Source organism: Hippoglossus hippoglossus, chromosome 12, assembly GCF_009819705.1.
Source record: "Hippoglossus hippoglossus isolate fHipHip1 chromosome 12, fHipHip1.pri, whole genome shotgun sequence".
Lineage (NCBI taxonomy): Eukaryota > Metazoa > Chordata > Actinopteri > Pleuronectiformes > Pleuronectidae > Hippoglossus > Hippoglossus hippoglossus.
Window position 1 is genome coordinate 2,488,961 of NC_047162.1, and position 24,120 is coordinate 2,513,080.

General features: G+C 40.7%; 2 protein-coding genes across 8 annotated transcripts; both read right to left on the minus strand.

The window, feature by feature from the left end:
* Positions 1-289: 289 nt before the first annotated feature.
* Positions 290-9,257, minus strand: oclna (occludin a). Its single transcript, XM_034601349.1, is given in 10 exon segments — positions 290-943; positions 1,080-1,121; positions 1,237-1,374; positions 1,376-1,409; positions 2,437-2,622; positions 4,938-5,068; positions 6,919-7,086; positions 7,176-7,839; positions 8,524-8,612; positions 9,144-9,257. Coding segments are annotated over 9 exon segments (1,512 nt in total). The 5' UTR covers positions 8,574-8,612; positions 9,144-9,257; the 3' UTR covers positions 290-844.
* A 1,610-nt stretch (positions 9,258-10,867) lies between these two features.
* marveld2a (MARVEL domain containing 2a) lies at positions 10,868-22,880 on the minus strand. Of its 7 annotated transcripts, none has more exons than XM_034601347.1 (8): positions 22,537-22,819; positions 20,132-20,190; positions 17,961-18,929; positions 16,661-16,881; positions 15,749-15,948; positions 15,401-15,572; positions 13,229-13,279; positions 10,868-12,391 (listed from the first exon to the last, which is right to left on the minus strand). In XM_034601347.1, the coding sequence occupies exons 3-8, from the start codon at positions 18,910-18,912 to the stop codon at positions 12,272-12,274; spliced, it is 1,716 nt and encodes a 571-aa protein (XP_034457238.1). In that variant the 5' UTR covers positions 18,913-18,929; positions 20,132-20,190; positions 22,537-22,819; the 3' UTR covers positions 10,868-12,271. The 7 variants fall into 7 exon arrangements, with proteins under 7 accessions (XP_034457238.1, XP_034457236.1, XP_034457237.1 ...); XM_034601345.1 differs by having other exon boundaries at positions 10,888-12,391; positions 20,132-20,192; positions 22,796-22,880; XM_034601346.1 differs by having other exon boundaries at positions 10,888-12,391; positions 22,799-22,876.
* Between the last annotated feature and the right edge of the window lie 1,240 nt (positions 22,881-24,120).

Genomic DNA, 24,120 nt, shown 5'->3' on the forward strand with positions numbered 1-24,120 from the left:
AAAATTATTTTCTAATGCAGCTTTGTGGAGAATTTAAAAATATGCAACTTTGTCACAATGTGGAAGCATTCGAAAAGAAAATTAGAACAGTTTGAAAATTAACAAAGGCATCTACGCATCATGGCTTTAAATCAAAAAGATGTTTTAGATTATGAACTAATTTGCTTAAGGACTTAATTCCCCCCCCCCCCCCTCCCCCTCCACACACACACACGCATCAGCTGTCACAGAGGTTGTTGTCAGTATTTGGGCAGAGCAGAAGTACAGATGTGTAACAACAGCAACAAAGTGTGTTTGTTAATTGAATTTATTCAAGTAGAAAACATCACAAATGATTGTCCAAGTACATCAGTATGCATCAAACCTGCAATATCATCATGTGTCTGAAACACATTGAACACATGTGAACTTACTTCCATAAACTGCTAGAAACATTAAAAACACAAGTGTTTCCCAAATATGTACATGTTTATGTTGCTGATAACAAAAATGAGTGAATTAAAAATGAGGATTAAAAGAGCTTGTTAAAAATCAAACAGGGATCTGCATATAGCCTCACTCCTCTACTAGACTACTATGTTGAGATCACATTGAGTAAAATAAATACAGAAAACAGTACCTATGTCACGAGATGATCATAATACAAACAGCGGCAAAATACCAGACGGAATAATGCTCTGTCCTTCCAAAGTAAAAAACAACCTCTGCAGAGTTTCCACAGCAATCAGCTCAAACACACTTAAGAAGCTTCCACGTTTGATGCAGCAGCTCCGTCCTCTGCAGTCTGCTACGGTCTACCAATCTGTCCCGTCTCAGAGGGGGGTGTTGTCCCCACCGATTTTGTTCAGGCCCTGCGGTCATAATCACTGACCTTCTTCTTGAGGTGGTTCAGTTTGGACTTCAGATATTTACACCTGCGCTTCTTCACCTGATAATCTGCAGACTGTGGGGGGTGATAGAGAGGTGCGTTAGAAAAAAAAACGAATAACACCAATAAGAGTATTAGTTATGTATTGGACTGTCTTGTGATGACACTGCCATGTTAAATCTTTTTACATCCTTTTTAGGACCAAATGTACCTTTTTGGTGTTCTTTATCCTGTTGTACTCATCCAAGGCATCCTGTTAGAGTGCAAATGACAAGACAATGAAAAATGACACGAACCCACATGATCTCGTGTTCAGATACATAGATACACGAGCTTTAAGGGACAGTTTGTTTGCTTTAAGCTCTCACCAGGTACTGTGGGCTCCCCTCCTCCAGCTCGTCCAGCTCTCTGTCCACCTCGGACAGACTCTTATTGATGGCGTCCAGCTCCGCCTGCAGGTCCTTGTACTCCTGGTGTTCGCGGTCGAATTCATGCTTGCAGTCGTATGCGCTCCTTCTCGTTTGTTATCGGAGAGAATTCACTGAGCAGGAAACAAGTGGAAAGAGAGAGGGGGGGGGGGGGGGGGGGGTGGGGGGGGGGGGGGGGCGAAGGATTGAAAAAGAAAAGAAATTGCCAAGGAAAAAAAAATATGTCAAAGCAATAATGAAGACCACGCTCGGAGTTGGCAGTGGTGGAAAGAAACTAAATAAAATTGTGAATTACTTGTACTTTACGTGTTATTTCATGTTTTGTGTTACTTCAGATTGACGACGTTTTAGAGTTAAAGGATAGTTCACCGAAAAAATGATAATTCACTGAGTTAAGTACGACTCCTGGTGAGTTCAGCGTTAAATAGTACTTTTTACTTCACTACATGTATCTGTTCAAATTATCAGTACTCTGAGAACATTTTGCATTGTGCAAACATAACTTCAATCTTACAAAGGAATCTGTGTCATGTATTGAGTCCTAAAGTCCTTTTCTGATAGCAAACGAAAGAAATTATTTGTATGTTATTGTTAATTCTAAGATTCTCACACAAATTTCTAAAAAGTTCTAAAAACAAGTTTTGTTCTGTGAGTTAAATCGATCAAAATAGAAATCAGCTGTACTTTGCAAAGGCATCATTAAAATGCAGATTACACAGGGACTCAGGGACACAGGACTTGTATTAGCGTATTTTCAGTGGTATTACTTTTGTCTAAGTGACAACCTGGGACTTATTTCCCCCCATCTTTGAATGTAATTGACATGTGTCCAATTGGTCCATTTTTGAGAGGCAGCCGCAAAAAAACTTCAGATCATTTATAAATGTCTGATAACAATATGGCTTGGTGTCCTACAGAGACAGACTGCTATGTTAAAGAGTTACATCCTTTTTGTTAAAACAAAAGCAGTTGTTCAACACCAGACTGACAAAAAAACGTGATTTCTCTCACAACACCGGAGCTGCAGGTCTACCGCTGCCTGATCAGTTGGTTGGTTTCCCCAGAGTTAACCTCGAAATAAACGATCTGAATACTTCTCCATATCAGGAGCTGAGATTTGAACCTTTCATATCCTCGTACCTGTCAAAGTCGTTGTCGTCCAGCTCGTCCCCTGAGGAGTTATAGTCGGTTTCATAGTCCTGTCCATCGGCGCGGCGAGGGCGACCTGCACGCCTCTTCTTGTGCCGTCCAGCCGAGCTGGCCACCTCTGAGTTACTGCTGTAGGGAGCCCCGTTCTGCAACAGCGCGTGGTTTTCCACATGAGGCCTGCAGGACAAACACAATCACAGTATTTTCAATTCAATAAGCAGTTTCCATTATTCAAATCAGGTATGGTCCCGTTGAGCTGACAGCATCCACAACACATAGTTGCCCAAAAGTAGGATGACACAAACAGCCTTGTATCCAGTGACAAATCTAACATTTTCAGACGCCCAGCTGAGACTTGCATATGCACAACATCACAGGGATCTAACATCAGTGTAAAAATAGAGCAGATAACTGTATGATCTGGGTTTTTTTGTATTTAAAAGAAAAACAATGTTTGTGTGTGAAATTAAATCAGAGTTGTTTAACGTGGCTGTTAAAATGAGCTTCAACATAAAAGACAATCATCAAGTAAAACCCACAGGTACTCCGAGGAAGAAAACTATTGATATTAAAAGCTACTGCTTATTCAAGACGTAAGTGTTGTTCTTTGGCCCCGCTCAGACCTGGTGTCTGTGTCCAGTGATCCGATCATAAGGGGACAGCGTTAGGTTGTCAGCAAATAAACATAGTTTGTTATTTCTGTTCACAAAGACCAACTATAAAGCTGAGTTAAACTATTTTGTTTTTCCAGCTGGAGATGATCTGTAACTGATGCCAAGTATTAGAGCGTGAAGGTAAAACAGTGTCAAACTTCACCACCCTCCAGTCTCTTCCCCGTAGGATGAAGCAAAGTGCAGCCTGACTGATCATGTGGCAGGAATTGTTGATCGAGTAAACAGGTCAACAGTGACGTCCGGTTTCCTTCATGACGGCATCGCTCTCTCGTTTCCTCTTCAGCACAAACATGTTTCACATAGTTTCGGTGTTACAGGAAGATGTGAAGCATTTCAAAACACATTGTTTAGATGATAGTTGATTGACTGCTATTCTGAACCCATTGTAATTTCCTATATGTTCTAATGTTGTACGGACCAAATTGTGAGATTAATCAAAATAATCATTAGATGCAGCTCTGCCTCAGATTAGTGGGGAAGCTCTTTCTACTGACACAGGTTTCTGCACCATGTCACAGATCCACATTACATATGAGTTCCAGGCTGAGTTTCAGCATGTTCACTCCAGGAAAGAAAATCAAGAATATCAGCAGATACATTCACACTTTGCTTTCTCAATGCATTAAAGGTAATTGGTTTAAATAACTTGTAGATATACATACATACATCCAAACACAAGTTGCAGTTTAATTTACACACCAACGTCACACAACATCAAGTACGTTGGTAGTTTTATGGTTTAACTGCTTAAACTGATGCGTCCTATGGATTTGTGGCACAGCTCTAGTGTCGATTTAATGTGTTTGCAGAATTCCCAAGCACGAAAAGTGAAAAGGAAAAAACGACAAAAAAGCCTGATCCACATTTTTACATAAGAACAGGTTCCAGCAAGTTTCTTGTTGCGACAGCGACTGTCAGAAGAAAGTCTAAAGCAGTCAGCCAGTCAGTATGTATTCAACAACTTCAAGTTGAACAACTACGGCCTATTTAACACAGGTATAGTTGATATGCTGGTTTATACTGGTCACCATTATGATGTCCTCTGTGGGCTGTGTTCTGTTGTCTGGGAATGGTTTTTACATTAAATGTCTGCACCAGTGATAAGATCTGCTTAATGATCCTTTACATTATGCAAACAGATACATTCATTTCAAATGATGTAACCCACTGCCCACATACATGTACTTCAAGTGTCCTTTACGTTGGCATGGTTGTTCAGCAATATATCCACTAGAGGGCACCACAGAGTTGAGAGTTTCTGCAAACATGGCAACGATGGACGAGGTTGTGTTAATGTTTCTCTTAAGAAAGAGACAAGAGCGGCCGTGTCGTAAACTGTTTGTCCCTGTGGCCGGGGGAAAGGAACATCATACAGAGAGACGCCTGTAGTTTCTTAATTAATCTTAAAGTCTCCTGAAAAAGTTCTGCCATTGTTGAAAGGTCTTCCTCGTGTCCTTCGATCATCTCGCTTGGCTACACTGACCACACCCCCCCCCATATTTTATTCTGTCTTGAGTACTTTTTCTTTTGGTACTTCAACTACATTTTGAACATAGTACTTCTGTACTACTTGGAGTGTATGACTCCAAAACCGCTGCTTTGAGCAAAGTAAAGGATCTCACTTCTTGTTCCACCAGTTAGAATAAATATATAGTGGGATTTCTCCGAGAGTGTATAGTCCGCCTTTTAGCTTTCACACCAACTCTCCTCCCTCTACCAAGAAGTCAAATGAAAGATGTGGATGGAGGCTGCGCTGACACACAGTGCATCCTCACACATGCCCCTGTTGAAGTGCACACTCTCTGTCTGTGTACTCACTGTGGCGAGTAGTTGTAGGGAGGTTTGTCGTAGTTTGTGCTCTCGTCATCCAGGTGGCTCCTGGAGCCTCTCAGCTTGTTAGGGTAATCTGAGATCGGGAGCTCTTCAGGGGGACCGGACACATTGTTCACCTGCAGAAGAATAAAACGTACATGCATAAGTAACATATACAGAATTTATTTAATGAAGAAAACAGCGGTAAAAAGTAAGGATGCAAGGATTAGTCAATTCATTAATTGACATGTTTTAAAGTGACAAACGGCCAATTTGGGACGATCAAACAATGTCAAACATGCGAGTTACTCTCGTTTTGGACTGTTGCTGAGACAAAACATCTGACACCGCCAACCTGGACGAAAAATGATTCGATTATTGACGATTAACAATGAAAACAATCTAGATCCTCACACAGCTGCTTCAGTGACAGTGTACACTTGTGACAGTAATGACCGTTTGACGAGTGGCTGCCTGGAACAAACATGCTTCCTCTCAACCATGTCTGGTATGACCTGCCTGCATGGACTTGTCCTCTGAAAATATGGGACACACACACAGAGCTACGCCCTGCTGAACGCCTTCAAAACAACTGTGTGCAGCTACATGCATGTCTACATGCATGTAGCTGCCGGGTGCTACACCCACACTGCCTCAGCACTTTCAGACCCGTTCCCACAAGCTACAGGGAAGTAAACGCAGCCTGTTCCCAGTGTCATGTTGCCGCTGTGGCGTTGGATGTCTGCTGGCTGGTTGTTATTGTGGCGCAGGGGACCAGTCCAACCTGCTCTTCCTCTTCACTGCTCTGAGGACATGGCTGAGCTGAATGTCATCACGACTTCCACCTTTTTACAGAGTGACTCACCTGCTCATCACTACTTACTGGGTTAAATGTGAGAGTTGTTGCAAAGCACTTATGTGAATAGCTTCAGAAACCATGACTCATGAAACAAAATTGCATTCGGATTATAAAATGCTTGAATATTGCGACATTATTAAGTGCAGGGTTTTATTGCTCCTGTTCTTCCTGCTTTATGACAGGACGACATAAGATTGAAACTGCTCGTCGTGCAGACGCCACTCCCTGAAACCAAGCATGCTATAAAGTAGGAGCTTGCTGCTAAATAGTTCCCCCTCCCCCGCTGACAAACAGGTTGTACAACTTCAAACCTAACCCAAACACACACAGTCACTCACATGAAAAACAAGCAATTAGGACCAGCAAAGATAGCTTCTTTAGATTTTACCTCCCTTGATAAATCTGATGGCTATAAATCAAATGCCAGCTATTTTGAGAATCAATAAACTGTTATTCGTCATTATATTTTTTTTCTTTTAAACCAAATCGATAAATTATTTTCTCTTTGAAATGACATCTTCAAATGTTTTTTTTGTTTGAGCCAACCGTCTGAAACCCAAAGAAGAAAATGTTATGCCATGTTTGGCATTTTTGCCTATTATCAATTATCAGAATTGTTGCTGACAAACTTCTAGTTACTCAACTGAATAATTGTTTCAGCTCTGTAAAAGGTTTGATTCAATTATGAAGCAGAGATGTCAAATATGCCTGAGTAATAGCTTCATAATTGTTAGGATTTCATTTAAACACAAGATTTTAAATTGAAAGTTGAAACACAACAGACTTTCCATAATTGAAATGGAGCAGGGTGAAGAAAAATCCTACGTCACCAAAACGAGAAGTAATGATCTTTTTAACATCATTATAACCTGAATATCACTGGGCTTTGGACTCTGGTTGGACAACAAGCTAATGCCTTGGACTTAAGGGGATTGTCAGGATGACAGTTCGTAGTCAAATGGTCAATAAAAAAATCTGCAGATTAACCCATCATAAAATGTATCAATCTTATAAAATTTTCTTTTTTTTCAACAGTCCAAAACCCCCAAAACATTCGGTTTGAAATAATATAAATTAAAAGCTGAAATTAAAAAAAAATTGTGAGGTTAAACATTTAAGGTCACACACCCATGCCTCCACATCCTGAGGTGGCGCCATCTCGTCGACGATCTTCACTTTCCTCCACAGAATGTTGCTCTTGCCATAGTTTCCGATTTTCTGGCGAGTCTTCAGAGCAAAGACGAGCATGACGATCAGAGCGACGGCGACCAGGAAGCCAAACACCACGGCGATGGCCTGAAACGAGAGGTGACACTCCGGGTTAGAAGCAAATGCTCAGGTGTAGCTACAGGCCTGAGAGGAGGAAGTCAAATGTGTTTGTTCACCTCTTGTGGCTCCACCACACAGTAGTGGTAGAGGTACTGGTTGACGAACATTCCTGTAGTCTGTGGTTGTTGGTACTGGGCACACAGGCCAGCAATCTGGCTGGAATAGACAGACCCAGAGGACTGCGCCATGGGGTTCACTGCCATCAAGTATACTATGGACGCAATTAGCATTAGCAGTGCTAGGATGGCACAGATGATCATCACTGCTAGGTAGAACTTCCTGCTCTCTGATAGTTTCTGATGGGACACAATGATGATGAAGATGACCAGGCCGGCGATGAAGGTGATGGCTGCCATGGCAATGATAAACCCTTTGCCTGATCGGGGGTCATTGTAGTTCCCTCCGATGTTACCGTAGCCATAGTTGTTTCCAGCTCCATAGCCGCCGCCTCCATAGGAGCCGCCGCCATAACCTCCCCCGTAGCCCCCCATACCCCCCATACCTCCCATACCTCCCATACCCCCCATAACACCCATACCACCCATGCCTCCCTGGGTGTCCCAAGCCAGAGTGGAGGCTACACAAGCAAATATGCCGACGCACATCACGATGACTATGATGCCCATGATTTTGAGGATGCCTGGTGGAGACGTCCAGCGGTAGAAATGCTGGAACTCATCATCTGGATAGTAAGAATAGGCCGTCTGCGGAGCGGCGGTACTGTCAATCCAGAAAAAAACATTAAAGTCATTATCTGAGTGTGGTGGTAAAATAATTACATCAGCCGGAGTGAAGCAAAGAAAAGCAAACAAATAAACAATGTTGAAATACAACACAACACACTACTGACTCTATATCAATTAAAGGTCCAGTGTGTAGGACTTATTTATAGGCCGAAAAGGAGCATACATTTCATCATGATGTTTTCAAAAATCGCTTTCATTACGATACAATGAGCCTTTATATCTACTTCAAGAGCAGGCCTCTTCCTCCACGTTTCTACAGAAGCTCAGAGTGGACAAACTAAACTCTGCCTCTCTTTTGAAATTTTCTAGGAGATAATTTCAAAAACATGATTTTTTAAATTCAATTCATAAAACTATAATATTCCATAGTATAATCTTAAAGTGTCTATATTATTTTATAAAGTTGCTGAACATTTTTGGAGGTGCAAAAATTCAAGAAGGAAAAAATTTGGACTTGAACAGCCAGGCCACCGATCATGTCTAAATGCAATCTACCAGACTCCGGATGTATCAGATCACATTGTGTCAGCTACTTCGTCAACAAAATGTTTACAATCGTGGCTTTTCTTTGCTTCCATACCCAGGCTGTTCATACACAGTCTGTCATTGGCTCATTGTATATCGTAGCAAATCAACTGATCAACAACAGGAGACTTACAATCCATCTTCCTCATAGGGAGGTGGACTCCCATTGGGCACCGAGGACATTGCTGCTGGATCTACTGGGTGCTGCCCTGTTAAAAGAATCTGCAAAAGGAGTTCTGTTATTAGAAATGTACATTTATGTAAAATAACAATTCTCGTGATTGGTCTGTACACAATTAGGGAATAGTCACAAACACCTGAAAACATTAAACCAAGACAGGGCAACACATTCTCACATTGAAGAAGCTCGAAATACAGATTTGTTTAAAAATATTACTGATTATTTCAATGAACTAATCAAAACTCAGATTTTTTTGTCGAAATTAGAAAACTATAATAGCAGAGTGAGGATCAACTGCACTACCACACCTGGCAGCCAACATGGAAACGAAACACCACTCTACTTCTTGGTTTTTTAGGAGTCAAGACTACGAAACTACATGTTGCTGTGAGTGCAGCCGCCTGCAGCGGGTTGGCGCTGAGATGCTGCTCACTCTGCAGATCACTGATCCACAACAACATCCAACAACACACCTGGGGTCGGTCGGTTCAGCCACAGGGGGACTGGGTTCGCAGAGATTTATTTTCAAAGTGAAAAACATCGAGTAAAAGACGCTTGTTCTCGCCACTCACCTGTTGCTCGGTGCGTCTCACCTGTCGACTGAAACTGCAGCAGCGAACAAAAACAGTCACACCCAGGTCCCATTCCACACAAACCCCACCCCCCCTCCCCGCGGCGCACAGGTGTCACGCCTAAGGTGTCACGTTACCGAGCGAACCCCTGACAGGAAGTACCTGAGTCAGGCCTCGTCCAAACACCTGCTAATACGGTAGGAAATGGGTATTTTATTTTTAGTTAAAGTGAAGCATCAGTCAGTCAGTCCAGGCTAATATCTGATCTGATCCTGATATAGACTGAGACAAAAGTGTAAGACCAGCCGCCTCCAGCTCTCATTCATCCCAACAGGAAGCATCTTGCCCTTTGTCCGGCACATTTTACACTCTGGTATAAAAGCCAGTTTTAGTTTTTCATCTTTTATGCGTTATATCCTTTAAGTGTTCTATCATTTAAAGTGTTTTTGGTCCAGGTGCAATATTCAACTCACTTTTATTCTGCATTATTATTCTGGGTCTTACACGATTTGTCCTTGTGTACTGTTTTTTAAAAAAAGATTTTACGCAATGTACTGTTTTTGTTCTCTTTTTTCTTAGCCCAAGAAAAACTTCCCCATGGGGACAATGATGTATATTTGAATATTCTTAGTAGTATTATCAAATAGGAGTGTACAGAACATTTCATTTTGCTTTTAACACCGATCCCTAGATTAAATTAAAATTTTTTTTATTAAAAGTAGATCAATGTTAAAGTGCTTTACATATGACGATAATAAAAAATAATAATTAACTTAGCTAAGTTAAATTGAGTTAAGCTAAGTTGAAAGGTGCTAAGCTTAGCACCTTTCAAAACCAGTTATAATGTGCTTCACAAAATAAAATGTGCAAATCATAGAGAAGCCAGATCATACTCAGCAATGCAATTAAACAACAGATAAAAGAGCAGCAATAAAATTAACATAAAATCTATCAAAAATAAAAACTGTATAATTTCCAGTATACAGGGGAGTTTTAAATCACTTTTCAAAGGGAGGCACTGATTCTGCTGATCTGATGTTGAGGGGGTTTGCTCTATAGCCTTGCAGCTAAAACCATATAAACATGATCCTTCTTTGTTTAAAATAGAAATAAAGAAATTCAACACAAACAAATGAATAAAATCACAATTAAATTACTGAAACACCCTTTTTTTTATTTATCGAAATATTTAGTTCTATTTGTGTTTAGTCTGATAACCTTTGACTACATTGATGTCTGTGTCCAGTCTATGCAAATGAACAAAATAATGTAAGTTACTCATGGAAAAAGGAAGCAGCTCACCCACATATCTTAACATCAATCACTTCTAAGGTCATTTGAGTTCAAATGTTATTTGTATCTTGGCTAATTGTTGAGTTTAGAGCCTCCATTATTATTTTCTTCACCAATTAATCAGACTTATTTTCTTGATTGATAAAAATATTAGCAGTGAAAAATGCCAGCGTTGCTTGTTTTGTCACAAACTCAAAGATAATCAGATTTAGACAAATAACAGCAGCAAACTAATATTTGGGAGGCTAACAAATCATTTCCCAGTATTTTTCCTTGGAAATATAAGATTATCAAAAGTTATTTCAAATATTTTTTTTGTCAAGCAATACAGATTAATCAACTCCTTCCATCTATACTTTGCTTAACTTAACATAGCACCTATTATTTACAGTAAAAAGACAAATGGTATGAAAAAGACAAAGACCACAGACTCACTGCATAAGCAGAAGTGTATTCTGAGGACAGGAAGCACCAAGCCTTTAAATTATGAAAGAATATGGACATTTACAGCTAAATATTTACAGTTACACTTGCAAACATAAAACAAATGTGCTGCTTTCCACAGCATTTCCATTCAATCAAGAGGTTCAGCGTGTACAGTGGCATCAAGGGGACAAAATGGAGATACAGTATTCATGCACTTAAGTAAAAAGAAAGTACAAAATGTTTAATCTATGAAATGGAAGGACAAAGACACATTTCCCACTTCAGACATTTGTCAGTTGCATATAAAAAAAAAAAAAAGGTGTGCAGTTCAAACAACACTAACTATCTTCACAGCAGTTCAAGAAAACAACATGGGATTTTTCCAGACAAGCAGTGGTTTTTCATTTCAGGCTGGGAAGTTGTGAAATCAATATGGACAGGTGACAAACATGAAGACTGACAGAAAGGACGACAGAAGTGCAGAGGGAGTAAACCTGGACAGCAATAATGCAGCAAATGTTATATATTTTTCTTCTACTGCCTCCTCTAGCATTTCCCACTAAGTACAAACATTCACATATTAAGTGGTTAGCCTCTGATACAATTACAGTCACAGTATCTCTCACACACACATACACACACACACTGTAAGATCTTTGCACATCAGCCCAGTTTAAAGGATTAGTTTGACATGTTGGGACATACTGTATGTCTATTTGCTTTCTGGCGGAGCATTAGAAGATCAATACCACTCTTATATCAGTCTATTATTTATAAAGCTACAGCCAGGGGACTGCTTCATTTAAATGCTAACTTAGCATAGAGACTGGAAACCAGGGGATACAGCTAGCCTCTATGCTAACTTAGCATAGAGACTGGAAACCAGGGGATACAGCTAGCCTCTGTCCAGCTATAACAAGAAATGCATACAAGCACATCTAAAGCTCACTGTCACACTATAACTTGTTAGTTCAAATCACTTAAGGTGTAAATATGACTATTTTTACTTCCAAGAAAATAATCCTGCACTTACCTTTATGTAAAACAGCAAATTGTAATTTTTGCACAATAACAAGATAGAACTTGTTAGTTTTGAGCTTGGACGTGCATGTGGTCTTTGTGTTAGGTTAAGATGTCTCATTAAGCCTCTTCCCAAAATGCAGAACTATCCCTTTTAGCATAAAATTACATGTGTTCTACACGTGGGCCTAAATAAACTCAGACACAAAAGCTGTTGATAAACGTTTGTCAGGGACAGCTGCTATAAAGATTTAAAAACACAAAGTAGGGTGAAATCCCAGTGGTGCTCCTGGGTTCATGACTGGGTTTCACCACCGGTACCTGCGTAACCGTCAGCGGAAGTTCTGTTTGTGCTCAGTTGTGTTCTCTTGTTGAGACGCAACAAAGTTCTAGTCGTATTTGTCGTTCCACTCCATGACTTTATCGTATTCTTGGATCTTCTGCTTGATGTGAGACAGTTTGCTCTTCAGGTACTCGCAGCGCTCCTTCTTCTCCAGGAACGTTGGATCCTGGGATGATGGAGCAGAAACACACACAGGAATGAAAATCTTATTCAGCTTTCATTTCATTTCCACTGTTTTGGAGAAGTTACTTATGTGACTACCACAATACAATAGGGATAACACTGGTGATACTCAACGAATGAACTGTTCCCACTAACGTGTGATTTGTCTTGTGAGGTCGGTTCTATAACAACTGTTAAAAACTGCATCTGAAAATTGTCTCGAACAAAAGCAGTTTCCTTCTGTTTGAGTGATGTTTGTTTAGAACTACACTGTCCAGCTGGTTTACCAATTTACTGAGCCATAAAAAAAAACCAGGGTTTGGTGATGTTGTGAAATAGCATGGGATTATGGGAGTTGTCTTCGATTACGTCAGCGTCTACTGTTCATATATAATAAAGCAGCTTCATGTTCAAAATCTGTGTTTCTCTGATGTCTCTGAGTGGCTGCGAGCTGAGGTGCTGCTAACGTTTGCTTTGCTTGTTTCTCTGACAACTTCAGATCTAGAAAGTCCAACGACTCAAATCCATATATATATATATAGTTAAACCAAAATCTAAAGTGTTAATCATATAAATGTGACTTAGAACAGGTTAAATGAAATCAATTTAGACTCTTCTGTCAGACAAACTCAACACTGACACATGCATAAAGGGAATGTGACCACTGACAGGCGACTAAATGAAATGCACTGTTATTAATCTGCTGCTGTCGATGTTTGAAGAAATAATAATGAACGTGGGAAAACAGCAAATCAGTCTATAATATAACCAAACATGGGCATCAGAAAAACACACAGCTGTAGACAGTATGTGCAAAACATGGACATGAAAATGGTCTCACATTTTTCTTCCTCCGGTATTCCTGAAGGATCCTGGAAATACGATCAACCTCCTACAAAAAGAGAACAGACTTTATTACATCTAGGTCAAACAAATGTTTAACATTTATGAAAATTAAGAGCAATCACCCAGTAAAAAAAGAAAAAAATCTGATACAGAGGAGGAAATTAAGGGTGGAGCGGAAGTACAGAGGAAACGGGAAGTGCAAACAGGAAATTACTGGATAGGGAAATGAGGTGCACTTGAACAACAAAAAGACTGGGTGCAGTTTTGTGCTCAACTAAAAGCTAACAGTGGTTTATGATGACACGCAATCAGACCAAAAGGGCAAGAGTACAGCACAGCTCAGTGTGTGGCAGTCGAAGTATCTGTGCAGTTGGTGGAACAGGACTGTCTGGAGGGTACAGGACATTAAAACCAGGATCTGATCTACTTTGATTAAAGGGGGCGTACATGAACACACTTGTCACTTATAAAGTTCTTTTTTTCCTTCTTCTGATTCTACTTTTTGTCTAAGCTCACTGGTTTAGAGTAGCCATATTTCAGGAAGTCTAAATCATCTTGGTCTGACTGGGACGGACTTGATATGTCACCGTGAACTGCCAGTGGCTGAACAGGTGGAGTATAAAAAGACAGCCGGGTTGATGACGATTCTAACAACAAATGCAAAACTGAATAAAAAACAGAAAGAAAACATCCCAGTGAAAAAGCAGCGTCATACACGTAGAAAACAACAAAGATGTCAAAAGAGTTTGTGGTGATAAGAGCCGACAATGGTGGCAGGGTGCTGTAAACATGATCATGTGAACTCCGCAGTGGAGTGAATACATCGCTTCCTGCCTCTGTCTGCTGCACCCGGCTGCTCCACCTTCTTGCCTAAATAATGCGGAGGATTTGATGCTGTTGTGAATGCGTCTGTGCAGAGAACCTCCTGCTGCATTGTTTATGTGTGAAAGACACTGCGGGTAAAGTCCGTAGCCAATTCTCCAGATTTTACCCGGAGGTCATGCCTGAAAACGGCTTTAGGGAGAGACCAGTTTCTATTCATTTCTGTTTCCTTGAGAATCAAAGACTTGAGAATACTGTAAAAAAAATAAGAGGGGTGGGGTTTATGTTACAACAACAAACTCCTGAACTCCAGATCAAATACATCTCATCCTCTTTGGAATGAAATAAAGCAGAAATAATAGATCTAAACTTCCTAGAATAGAGTGAACTTCCTAGAATGTCAGTGAAGCCTTCAGCCAATCAGGGCAATGTTCTGTTCTGTTGTGCAGCTGCCTGGCTCATGCACATTTTTAAGGTCATGCGACATGCTGATGTACTGCAGCGCTGAAAAAAGTCGGATAAAATGTCTAAGCAGCCTGTTTTGTGCTAAGTCGAGCATGCAGCCTTGATGTGACACTCAACGCAACAACAACCTCTTGGTGGCACCAGAGGAAAAGTCCCAAGATCATTAAATCATTAGGACACATCGTCTATAGAAAGTTTCATGGCAATCCTTTTCAAAGCTATGAAGACATTTGAGATTTTATGGTAACTTATTTAAACTATTTAATGTTCTTTTTAAGGAGTTTTAAGAAGAGTTCTTATGATACTGTTGTATGTGCAGCATTTCACAGAGCAACAGAGAAGGTGAACACTCAGGCAACGCTCTTGGCAATAAGATTTTACATTTGCGTGAAACATGTATTTATTATTTGGCTATAATTATTATTACTGTTATATTATGCTGATTTGAAATGGAGCTGAAATAAATAGTTTTTGTTCTAGGCAATTACAAGTATCAGCTGGGAGAAGACTATGTATCACTGCACTTTAGTATTAAACCTTGACCCCAAAGTGTAACAGGCTGCTAGATTACCAGTGACAATCCCCCTCTTGTACCACTCCTTGCTTTGCAGCGCATGGCGAGTCGACACTTACCGGCACACACAGGCAGAAATAAAACATTTAACAGTATAACATGAATCACTGCATGTAGAAACACAGAGGCTCTGGCTCGAAGATAAAGCCCAGGACTTCATCTACACCTAAACTGAGATCACATTCTGGCAGATCAATAAATCAGATGCAGACACGCATAGAGAGAGTGAAAGGAGTCTTGGCAAAAGATGCTACTGAGATATTACAATTTGTGTTGTTTTCAGATAAGAAATGTGAAACCAATCACCATCTGGCTGGTTGGGTTCTGGGGCAGGCCACGCATCATGGCGTCCATCTCATCAAACTTCTTTTGGGTGGCCTGGACGTCTGCGTGGATCTCTTTGTACTCTGCATACTGGTCGTTGAACACAGCTCGGTACTGGTCCCGCTCCTCGTCTGTCCGTATGGATGGGTACTTACTGCAGGGTGGAGGCACAGAAACACAGGTCATTGTCTGTCTTATACACATGCTCATGAATTATACTTACTGCCTACTACATACTGTGAAAAGAATCTGCAGACCAGCCTCATTTAAAATGAAAATAATCATCAGTTGCAGCCCTACTGTGTGCTCACTTTTCTCAGCATCACTTACGCAATATAGTCAGGCACAATAACAGGTTTTGGAATGTGTCCTGATGGTATAGCTCCCTGTAAAATCTGCGCTGGAGTAACCTTTGGAGCAGCCTGGATGGGAACGACTGATGACTCTTGGGCCTGTTCTGGAGTTTTGAGAACATGAGCTGGACCTGGGGCAACCAATGAGCGAGCAGCTCGCATCTCAGAGGGCACCATCTGTGCAGGCGAAACAAACAACAGCACTTTCTGGTTAATACATAACTTAGAATTACAATTTACTGTCAAAAGAATAGCTTGACTATTATTCTACATAGACCATTATAAACATTAACTGTTTTGGCTGAGTTGACTTCACTGAGATGAGGAGATCAATATTGATTGATGTCAAAGAAGTTGTCTATGACCAAAACGTTAAATGTAAAACTTCACACTCAACCAACCAACATGTCACATCATTTTAAGAAGCGGACATGCTTGTCTGCGTTAGGACTCCATCAGCACTTGAGGCATCAATTGAAAACATATCAGAATTGGCATGATTTATTTTGTTTGGTCTAAAAGTTAGGCTACAATGATTTACTGTGCCGCAAATACAGTTTTTTAATGTTTATTTAGAATTTCTGTAAGCTAATGAGGCAACCAGGTAGAGTGCATTGAGTGGACTGTGGCCGAATTACTTAATCTAGAGATAACAGGCACTTTTCCCCCAGTTGAATAAGATTTTGTTCCGATGACTTTTAACATTACAGCTGTTGGCCTGTTGCATTGCAGTCTGTGTAAGAAGATGCTTGTAGCTATCTGCCATTTTAAGTATTCAAAATGGCAGATAGCGTTGGGCTAATCTTTAAAGCTTAAGCAGAAGCAGAAGAACCCAAGACCGAACCCTTGAAAACAAACCAAACACAAATAAAGCTGGCTGAGACCTTACCTCCAGGCCGTTCCTCTCCCGGTACCTGCGTGCAGCCTCATGTCTCCACAGCTTGAGACACACGATGGCTCCAATCAGATAAATAACCATTGTGACAAACAGAAAGATGATGGCAGCAGTCTGGCCAGCCTCTGTTCTGCAGAACGCACCATTGATGCCATTGTTGAAGATTGGGTAGGAGCAGAGCCCTCCACGAGTTGTGTCACGTACATAGACAATGGCTGGGTGAAAAAAAGAGGGAAAAAAACAACAAAAGAAACAGTTTAAGTGTTAAAGAAAATCTCTTTCAACGATCGTTCAACTAAGATAAATTTGTTCTTACTTTTATGATGCCACCTCAATAAAATGGAGGTGATGTAATTTTGCGTGTGGTGGTCACAGCAATGAACAATTATATATATTCTATTTTCCAGCAGTGGTGCTTGAAATATAGCTAATTTATTTAAAGGTTCAGTTTGTAGAATTTAGTGACATCTAGTGGTGAAGTTGCATGCTGTATTACTAACACAGCACAGAGTAAATGTATGGATACATAATTTATTAAATTATTATGAATATTTTCTTTTTAGAAAAAAATTCAACTTTTTAACAAGCATATTATTTGTATATTTCATTGTGACAGCCTGCCATATTCAAATTTGTCCTGTCACAGTTTCATAATGAATCTAAAAGTGTTTTTACACTGCTCATAATAACACAAGAGATCTCAAACTTGGTGTTTTGCTCCGTTGCTGCATTGTATAGCTGTGTGCAGCACTATTTGCCTTGTGTGCGATCGTGTAATCGTCCTTAAAGTTGTTATTGCCCTTGCAGACAGTCAGACCTCATAATTTCAGCTGCAGTTGTGCACGTACCCAGAAAGTGAACTGCAGTTCTCTTTCACACAAGAACTTTCACTCGTCTGTGTACCTGTCACTCACAATCTGTTGCGAGTTGGAGCGACACTCATTCACTCTATTTTATTCAAATCATTTATTGAAAGTATTGTGTATCCAAATCGCACTAAATTCAACAGGTCATTAACAATACACATACCAAGTGTGAAGCCGATAAGATGAAGGTTCTCAAGATATGTGAGACACACACAGACAGAAATTGATGGTCGACTGAATATCTTTGGATTTTGGACTGTTGGTCAGTCATAACAAGACATTTCAGGATGCCTCTTATATAATCTCAAAATTATACATAATATACCAAATAAATAATACATATAATCACCACATTATTCAAAAATAATGGCTAGCTGCATCTCTAGGAAAATGTTTGTGTAATTTGGGTGTACAGCTCTGTTACCCACCTGCTGCCATGTAGAGCACTGCCAGAGCCAGGTTCATGGTAAACTCAGTCACGGGCCACCATGAGGAGTCCAGCAGAATGGTGCGGTAGTACATGGTCATCCCCAGCACTAATAGAATCACAGTCATCAACCAGGCCAGCCCTGCCACCACCAACACAAATGGGGTCTTGGGGCCTGAGTAGTAGGACCCGCCTGTGACGGCTCCGTTGAGACCTCCTCCGTATGCTCCCCCAGGAGACGAGTATCCAAACATGTTGAACCATTCGTTGTCTTTGTGGATGTAGGCACAGACGCAGGCAAACACAGCAGCTCCCAGCAGGAGCTCAATACAGCCGAGAATCCTCAGCAGTCCTGCCCAGGACTTCATGTAGTCGTAGCGCTGATGGTACTCCTCCACTCGCTCGCTGTAGGTCAGACCTGTGCGGTAGGTGCGCCCTGACACAGACTCCTGAGGATCCGGTACTTCCAGAAGCTCCTTTCTGGAGTTGTAGCTACCACCTGAGCCCCCATAGGGATCCCGGTATGACCCAGGAACCGAGGGGGACTGAGGGGGTGAGCAGCGCTGCCCCCCAGTGGTGCTATTGTTATTGTTATATGACGATGCAGGCATGGACCACTTGTCACTGCTCACGTTGCTTCCTCTGAAGAAGTTCTTCCAGGAGTCTGGGACGAAGCGGTGGACTGGCTTGATGTCGATGGCGGGGTCGAGGTCTGGGTGACTGTTGTCCTCGCTGCCGCTGGGATCGAACTCGGGCCCCACAGGAGACTGCTCTGGCAGAGGTGGGGGCGGGAGGGGGTCGGCGCTCTTAGCGAGATGAGGGGCTCTCTGCTCTCTCAGTGGCTGCAGATTGAAGGAGTCTTCTCGGGGTAAGGAGCCGTGTGGTACCTGGTCATAGTGGGGCGCCTGGCGGTCACGCTCAGTGCGTCCGTGAAAGCCTCCTCCATAGGACATGAGGATAGTGATGGTCCCTGAGAGTGCACACGGGCAGACACATGCATTTATTCAGTATTGTTTAAGTGTGTTTCAATCTACTAGATACAATAATTAAAGAACAGCTGCAACTCGTTGTTATAATTAAAAATATTGTGAATTGTTTACATAGTTAATCGTTTAAGTCCTGATCTGGACAATATGCAAAACATTTGCTGTTCCATCGTCTCAAATGTAAGCATTTGGGTTTAGAACTGCAATCTGAAGACGTCACCTCGGACCCCAAGGAAATGTGTTGGGCAATAAAGTTATTTCCTTGAATAACCAGTTGGTCCATGAAATGTGAAAAACAAACTGATCGTGTTTTTTCAGAGCCATGGTGTGCCTTCAAATGTCTTGTTTTGTTTGGCCCAACAGCAAAAACTATAAGATGTTCCGTTAACTGAATTATAAAACATTTTCAAACTTGAAGGGAATATTTAAGGTTTTTTGCTTTAAAACAAAAAACAGAAACTATGACTGGATCATCAGAGTAGCTGACCGTACATTTTTTTGCAGATCAACTAATTGACTTTTTGTTGCAGCCACACTTCTCTAAGTGAGGACTTCAAATAGCTTGTTTCATAAAAAAAAACAGAGCAAAACCCAAATATATACAATTTACTAACCCAAAGGAGAAAGAAAAGCAGTCATGCCACCATCTGATTATTAGTTTTAGCTCATATTATCATCAATTCAAATCACTGAGAGAACAGAGTAGGCAAACAGGAAATACAAAAAGGAAGAACCCAAAAGATTTGGAAAAAATGATCTCCAGGAGAATTTAATTTGACACATCATTTTACTCCAGACCCGCTGGATACAAACTAAAGAAAACTAACGCTGGAACTTGAGGTCACCAGAGAAAACACCCTTCAGCCAGAGCTCTAGCGAGTAAAGATGTTATCCCACCATCCTCCATGCAAGCGGAGTCAAGAATGTATTTTTATGCTGCAACTAAATTAAGCAACATGTCGGACTGAATCTGATTCCCCCTGTTGTGTGACAACTGCTGCTCACGTATTGTATCCAGGACAACACAATTTCCACAGTGCTTGTTGCAGACAGCACAAAAATACATTCTCAACATCCAACCAACCCATAGATCCCATTTCGTTAAGTGGATTTGATCTGGAGAGGTAAAAAATGATATGAACTGTGCTTGAATACCTTTCACACGCAGTCACTCAACACGACTTACATTGGCCTGCAGGTCAGAATGCAAACCTGGTATGAACAGAGATTTTGCTGAGGAATCACCTGTAAAGACAAAAAAGGTTTGAGATGTGAAGGCAACATGAGCTGGATGTTCTAAACTGCACATGATGATGTTCAACTGCTTGTTCTGTCAGAGTCGTCAAGGCTCAACATATGAATTTAATTTAATGTCAGGCCAACATTGACAGGAAGTCTGTAAAGTGCACACAAAAAAAACGATTCACCTCGACCTGAGCTCACTAAATCAGCTGATGGTTTTTTACGTGCATGTCACCAAGTTTTCTCTCAGATATTGGTTTAATTTTAAATTTTGTATATTTTTACGTTGCATGTTAGAAACGTTATCAACACACAGACTCACTCGCAGTGAGGATCTGCTGCTGTTTTCTCTCATGAGTTATTGCTAGTGAGCTGGCCAGAGAAGCTATCACACAGCCCCTCACTCGAACATTTGCATTCTCAAATACAGGGCTCAAGATAACTTTCAGTAAATACTCACTTATATGTTCAGTAAATTAATAACTACCTTCTGCAGAAAATGTCAGAAAATTGTGAAAAACGACCAGGTGAAATGCGCAAATAAAAAAATCTGCCCAAAGATATTTAATTGATAACAATATAAAAACAGAAGAGGCAGCAAATCCTCACATTTAAATAAGTGAGCCGTCCTGTGGACCAGTTCATCTCACACACACACCTTAGATTTGATCAGCTCCTTGGAACAAATACTGAATGTCATGGCTCAAACGTATAAATGTCTGTGAGCTTCATTCATTGATAAAACATGAATCACAGTTAGATTTGGATAACATCATTCCTGACAGATTTCTCTCACAACGGAATTTGTTAAAAGTGCAGAGACACGTGTGGTGGTGCAGTGGTGTTTCACCGCGGCAGGGCCTCTCTCACAAAGACAAGACAGCAATGTGCAGTCACTCAAACCACACAACAGACAAGTTAGATGTTAGCTTGTTATCAAGTTATTAAAAGGGATACACCGCCATGTTTGTTATTTTAAACAGGACACAGCCATCATCACACAACATGAGTTTCGATGAGCCCCACAGATCAGGTCATGTTACCTGGGCAACCAGGTAATTCCACACACTTTTGTAGCCACTGAAACCAAAATTTGAACTACCTGTAAACTCACAATCCACCACACTGAGTTGACTTTTAACAATTACAGACATGTTGCAGCTCAACACTTGATCTCACATCCAAAATGACCTAATGCAACTGAAACACTTCACACACACACACTACTAGATCACTATCATATTAGAACTATTGAGAAAACTTACACAGAAATAATAATATTCTGCAATATGCGTCATAAGCTTTGTACAAAACAAAGCTGTGGTGATTCCAGTAATGCAACACAAAACTATACAGATATATATATAACAGCGATAGAGAACTGTTTTTAGCCACAAGTTCTCACCCACACCTCTGTCTCCTGTTCAATACACGTGAGAAGGAATCTTTTTGTAATGACTGAGCCCTCTTTGTCAATATCCAGGTGAGACGAGGGATGGAGAATAAGTTGGAAAAAAAACTGACTAGAATAAAGCCTGTGCGACAAGGCCACACTCCCATATCCTGATAGAAGTCCTTTTATCTTCAGATAACCAACATATTATTCTTACTTGTTACTGTGTCTTAACAGTGTAAACTGGGGTCATGTCTTTGTAGATGTCACAGCAGCTGTTGTCTTTCAGGTTCATGATGTATCATCATACTAAAGTTTCTTGTAACATCTGAGCCTGGGTTTTGTTTTGGGCACTTGAACTATTGTTCTAATAATAATAGTAAGTATCAGCTTTATCATCAGTATTACTTGATGCTGTGCATTGTAAGTATCTACCGTTCATATTGCACATATCTAGTGTTTATACTATGTTTTTTGACATGGTTTTCTATTTTCATATTCATGCTTGCACAAACACACGAAACCTAATTCCTTGCATGTGTAAACCTACTTGGCAATAAAGCCTGATTCTGATACCGAGTGTCATTCTAGGCCACATTATCCTTCTGAATACAAACATCAGTTCTAATCTACTTCTCCTCCCTCTTCTCTCAAACACACCATCTTCTCGACAGAGACCCTGTTGGGTTTCTCTCTGTAACTCTGTAATGGAATAAGAGCTCGACTCTGAGAGGAGGAGTGTGCGCGGTGCAAATAAAGTACTAGTCCTAGTACTGAGGGTGTGTAAAACGGGAAGTCCGTATTGGAAGCTACCTGTCGCTGAGCATAATAAACATGGTGTAGCAGTAAAGTGAGTAACCTCCAGCTCTGGGCCTCAGGAGCGGAGCACAGCAGCTGGCTCACAGACAGAGGAGAAAGTCCACTCGCCACCTGGTTCTGCGTCCGTCCGAACAAACCTGCTGCTCTCTCTCTGTGTGCAGCTTCCTAACATGTCCTCTCTTGTTGTTTCCCACCGGTGGAGTCACGGCGGCGGCGGCTGCGGAGCCAAAGTTCCCTCGAAGGGAACAAAGTCTCCCAAAGACTCGTTCGCTCCGGACAACTCGACGCGAAACGCTCGCGGTTAAAGTCGGGAAACTTCTCTCCGGCTGGAAGTGAGGCTGGAGGCTCGGCTCGACTCGTGTAACGCGGGATGTGCGGGGCGGCGTGCGGGTCTCCTACCTTGTTCTTCTCCTGCTCCTCGTCTTCCTCTTTCCCATTTCAGTAACGTTACACCGCAGGTTTCCCCCGCAGAACACCACGTGACCTGCCCATCCCTCTGACGTCACCCGGACACAGGCGCAGCTTACCTGAGAGAAGAAACACTGTGGAAAATATCATGTATTTGTGTATATATATATATATATATATATATATACATAGTCTATGGTGTGAAGAGGAAACAGCACTTCTGACTGTGTCCCTGTTCATCACATGGAAAACAACTGATACAGAAAGTAAAATCTATACAAACTCTTAATATATGTACATATGTATACAAATATTAAATAAACAAAAAATCTACAGTATATGACCAATAAAACAAATATGTCTTCTATCAAATTAATACATCAGCAAAAATATCTGTATTTCATGTAGACAGACAGATAGGCAGACAGATAGACTAATCATACATGAAAACATGTAGAGATATAAAAGAAACTAAAACTCTTTTATTAGTCATTAAATATTAATAATTAATTACTAAGTAATCAGATTCATCATTTAATAGTGAATTGATACTTATTATTACTTATTTGAAATAAATTGAATAACAAGTGATTAAAAATAACATCTTTAGAAACTAATGTGTGTGTGTGTGTGTGTGTGCAGTACACTATTTGAAATCATAAAGAATTGATTGATTATGCTGTATCACACTTGATATACTGTAGATCATTGAGTCTGACATTACACTGCAAAACATCTAGATATATGCAGGACAAAGTAATGATTCCCACAGAACTTTAGAGGTGGATATGTACATTTTGATGTGGAAACTGAGGTTGATTTTGATCTTTCAAAATCACATGAACATTCATTTGACATGATAAATATGACATTTGTTGTAATTCCATGTACTTTCTGAGATTCAGACATTTTTGTATCACAATTTGTAGTCTATAGTCCCAAGGGGTCACTCATTTTATCACATGCTTTTATAATCTGATTCAACAAGGACCTCTGTTGCTTTTTGAGGTATCTCAACCACACACACAACAAAATAATCGATCATAAAATACTAGAATATGTCCAGTCACTCAGTGTCAGCTCATACACTGACTGACATGCTGTCACCTGTGGCAATAGAGGAGACATGCAGTGTCTGTTAATAGCTTTTGTTTTAGCCGTTGATTTCAGCAATTCATTTTTACAAATTTCCGTTCAAATGTAGCTCAAACTTTAAAACTGTGGTTTTCCGTCTGTAAGCTTCCCCCCAGTCAAAGTGTAGAATACGACACCCCCCACCCCCCCTTCACTTTTACTTGTCTTGTTGAGTTCAG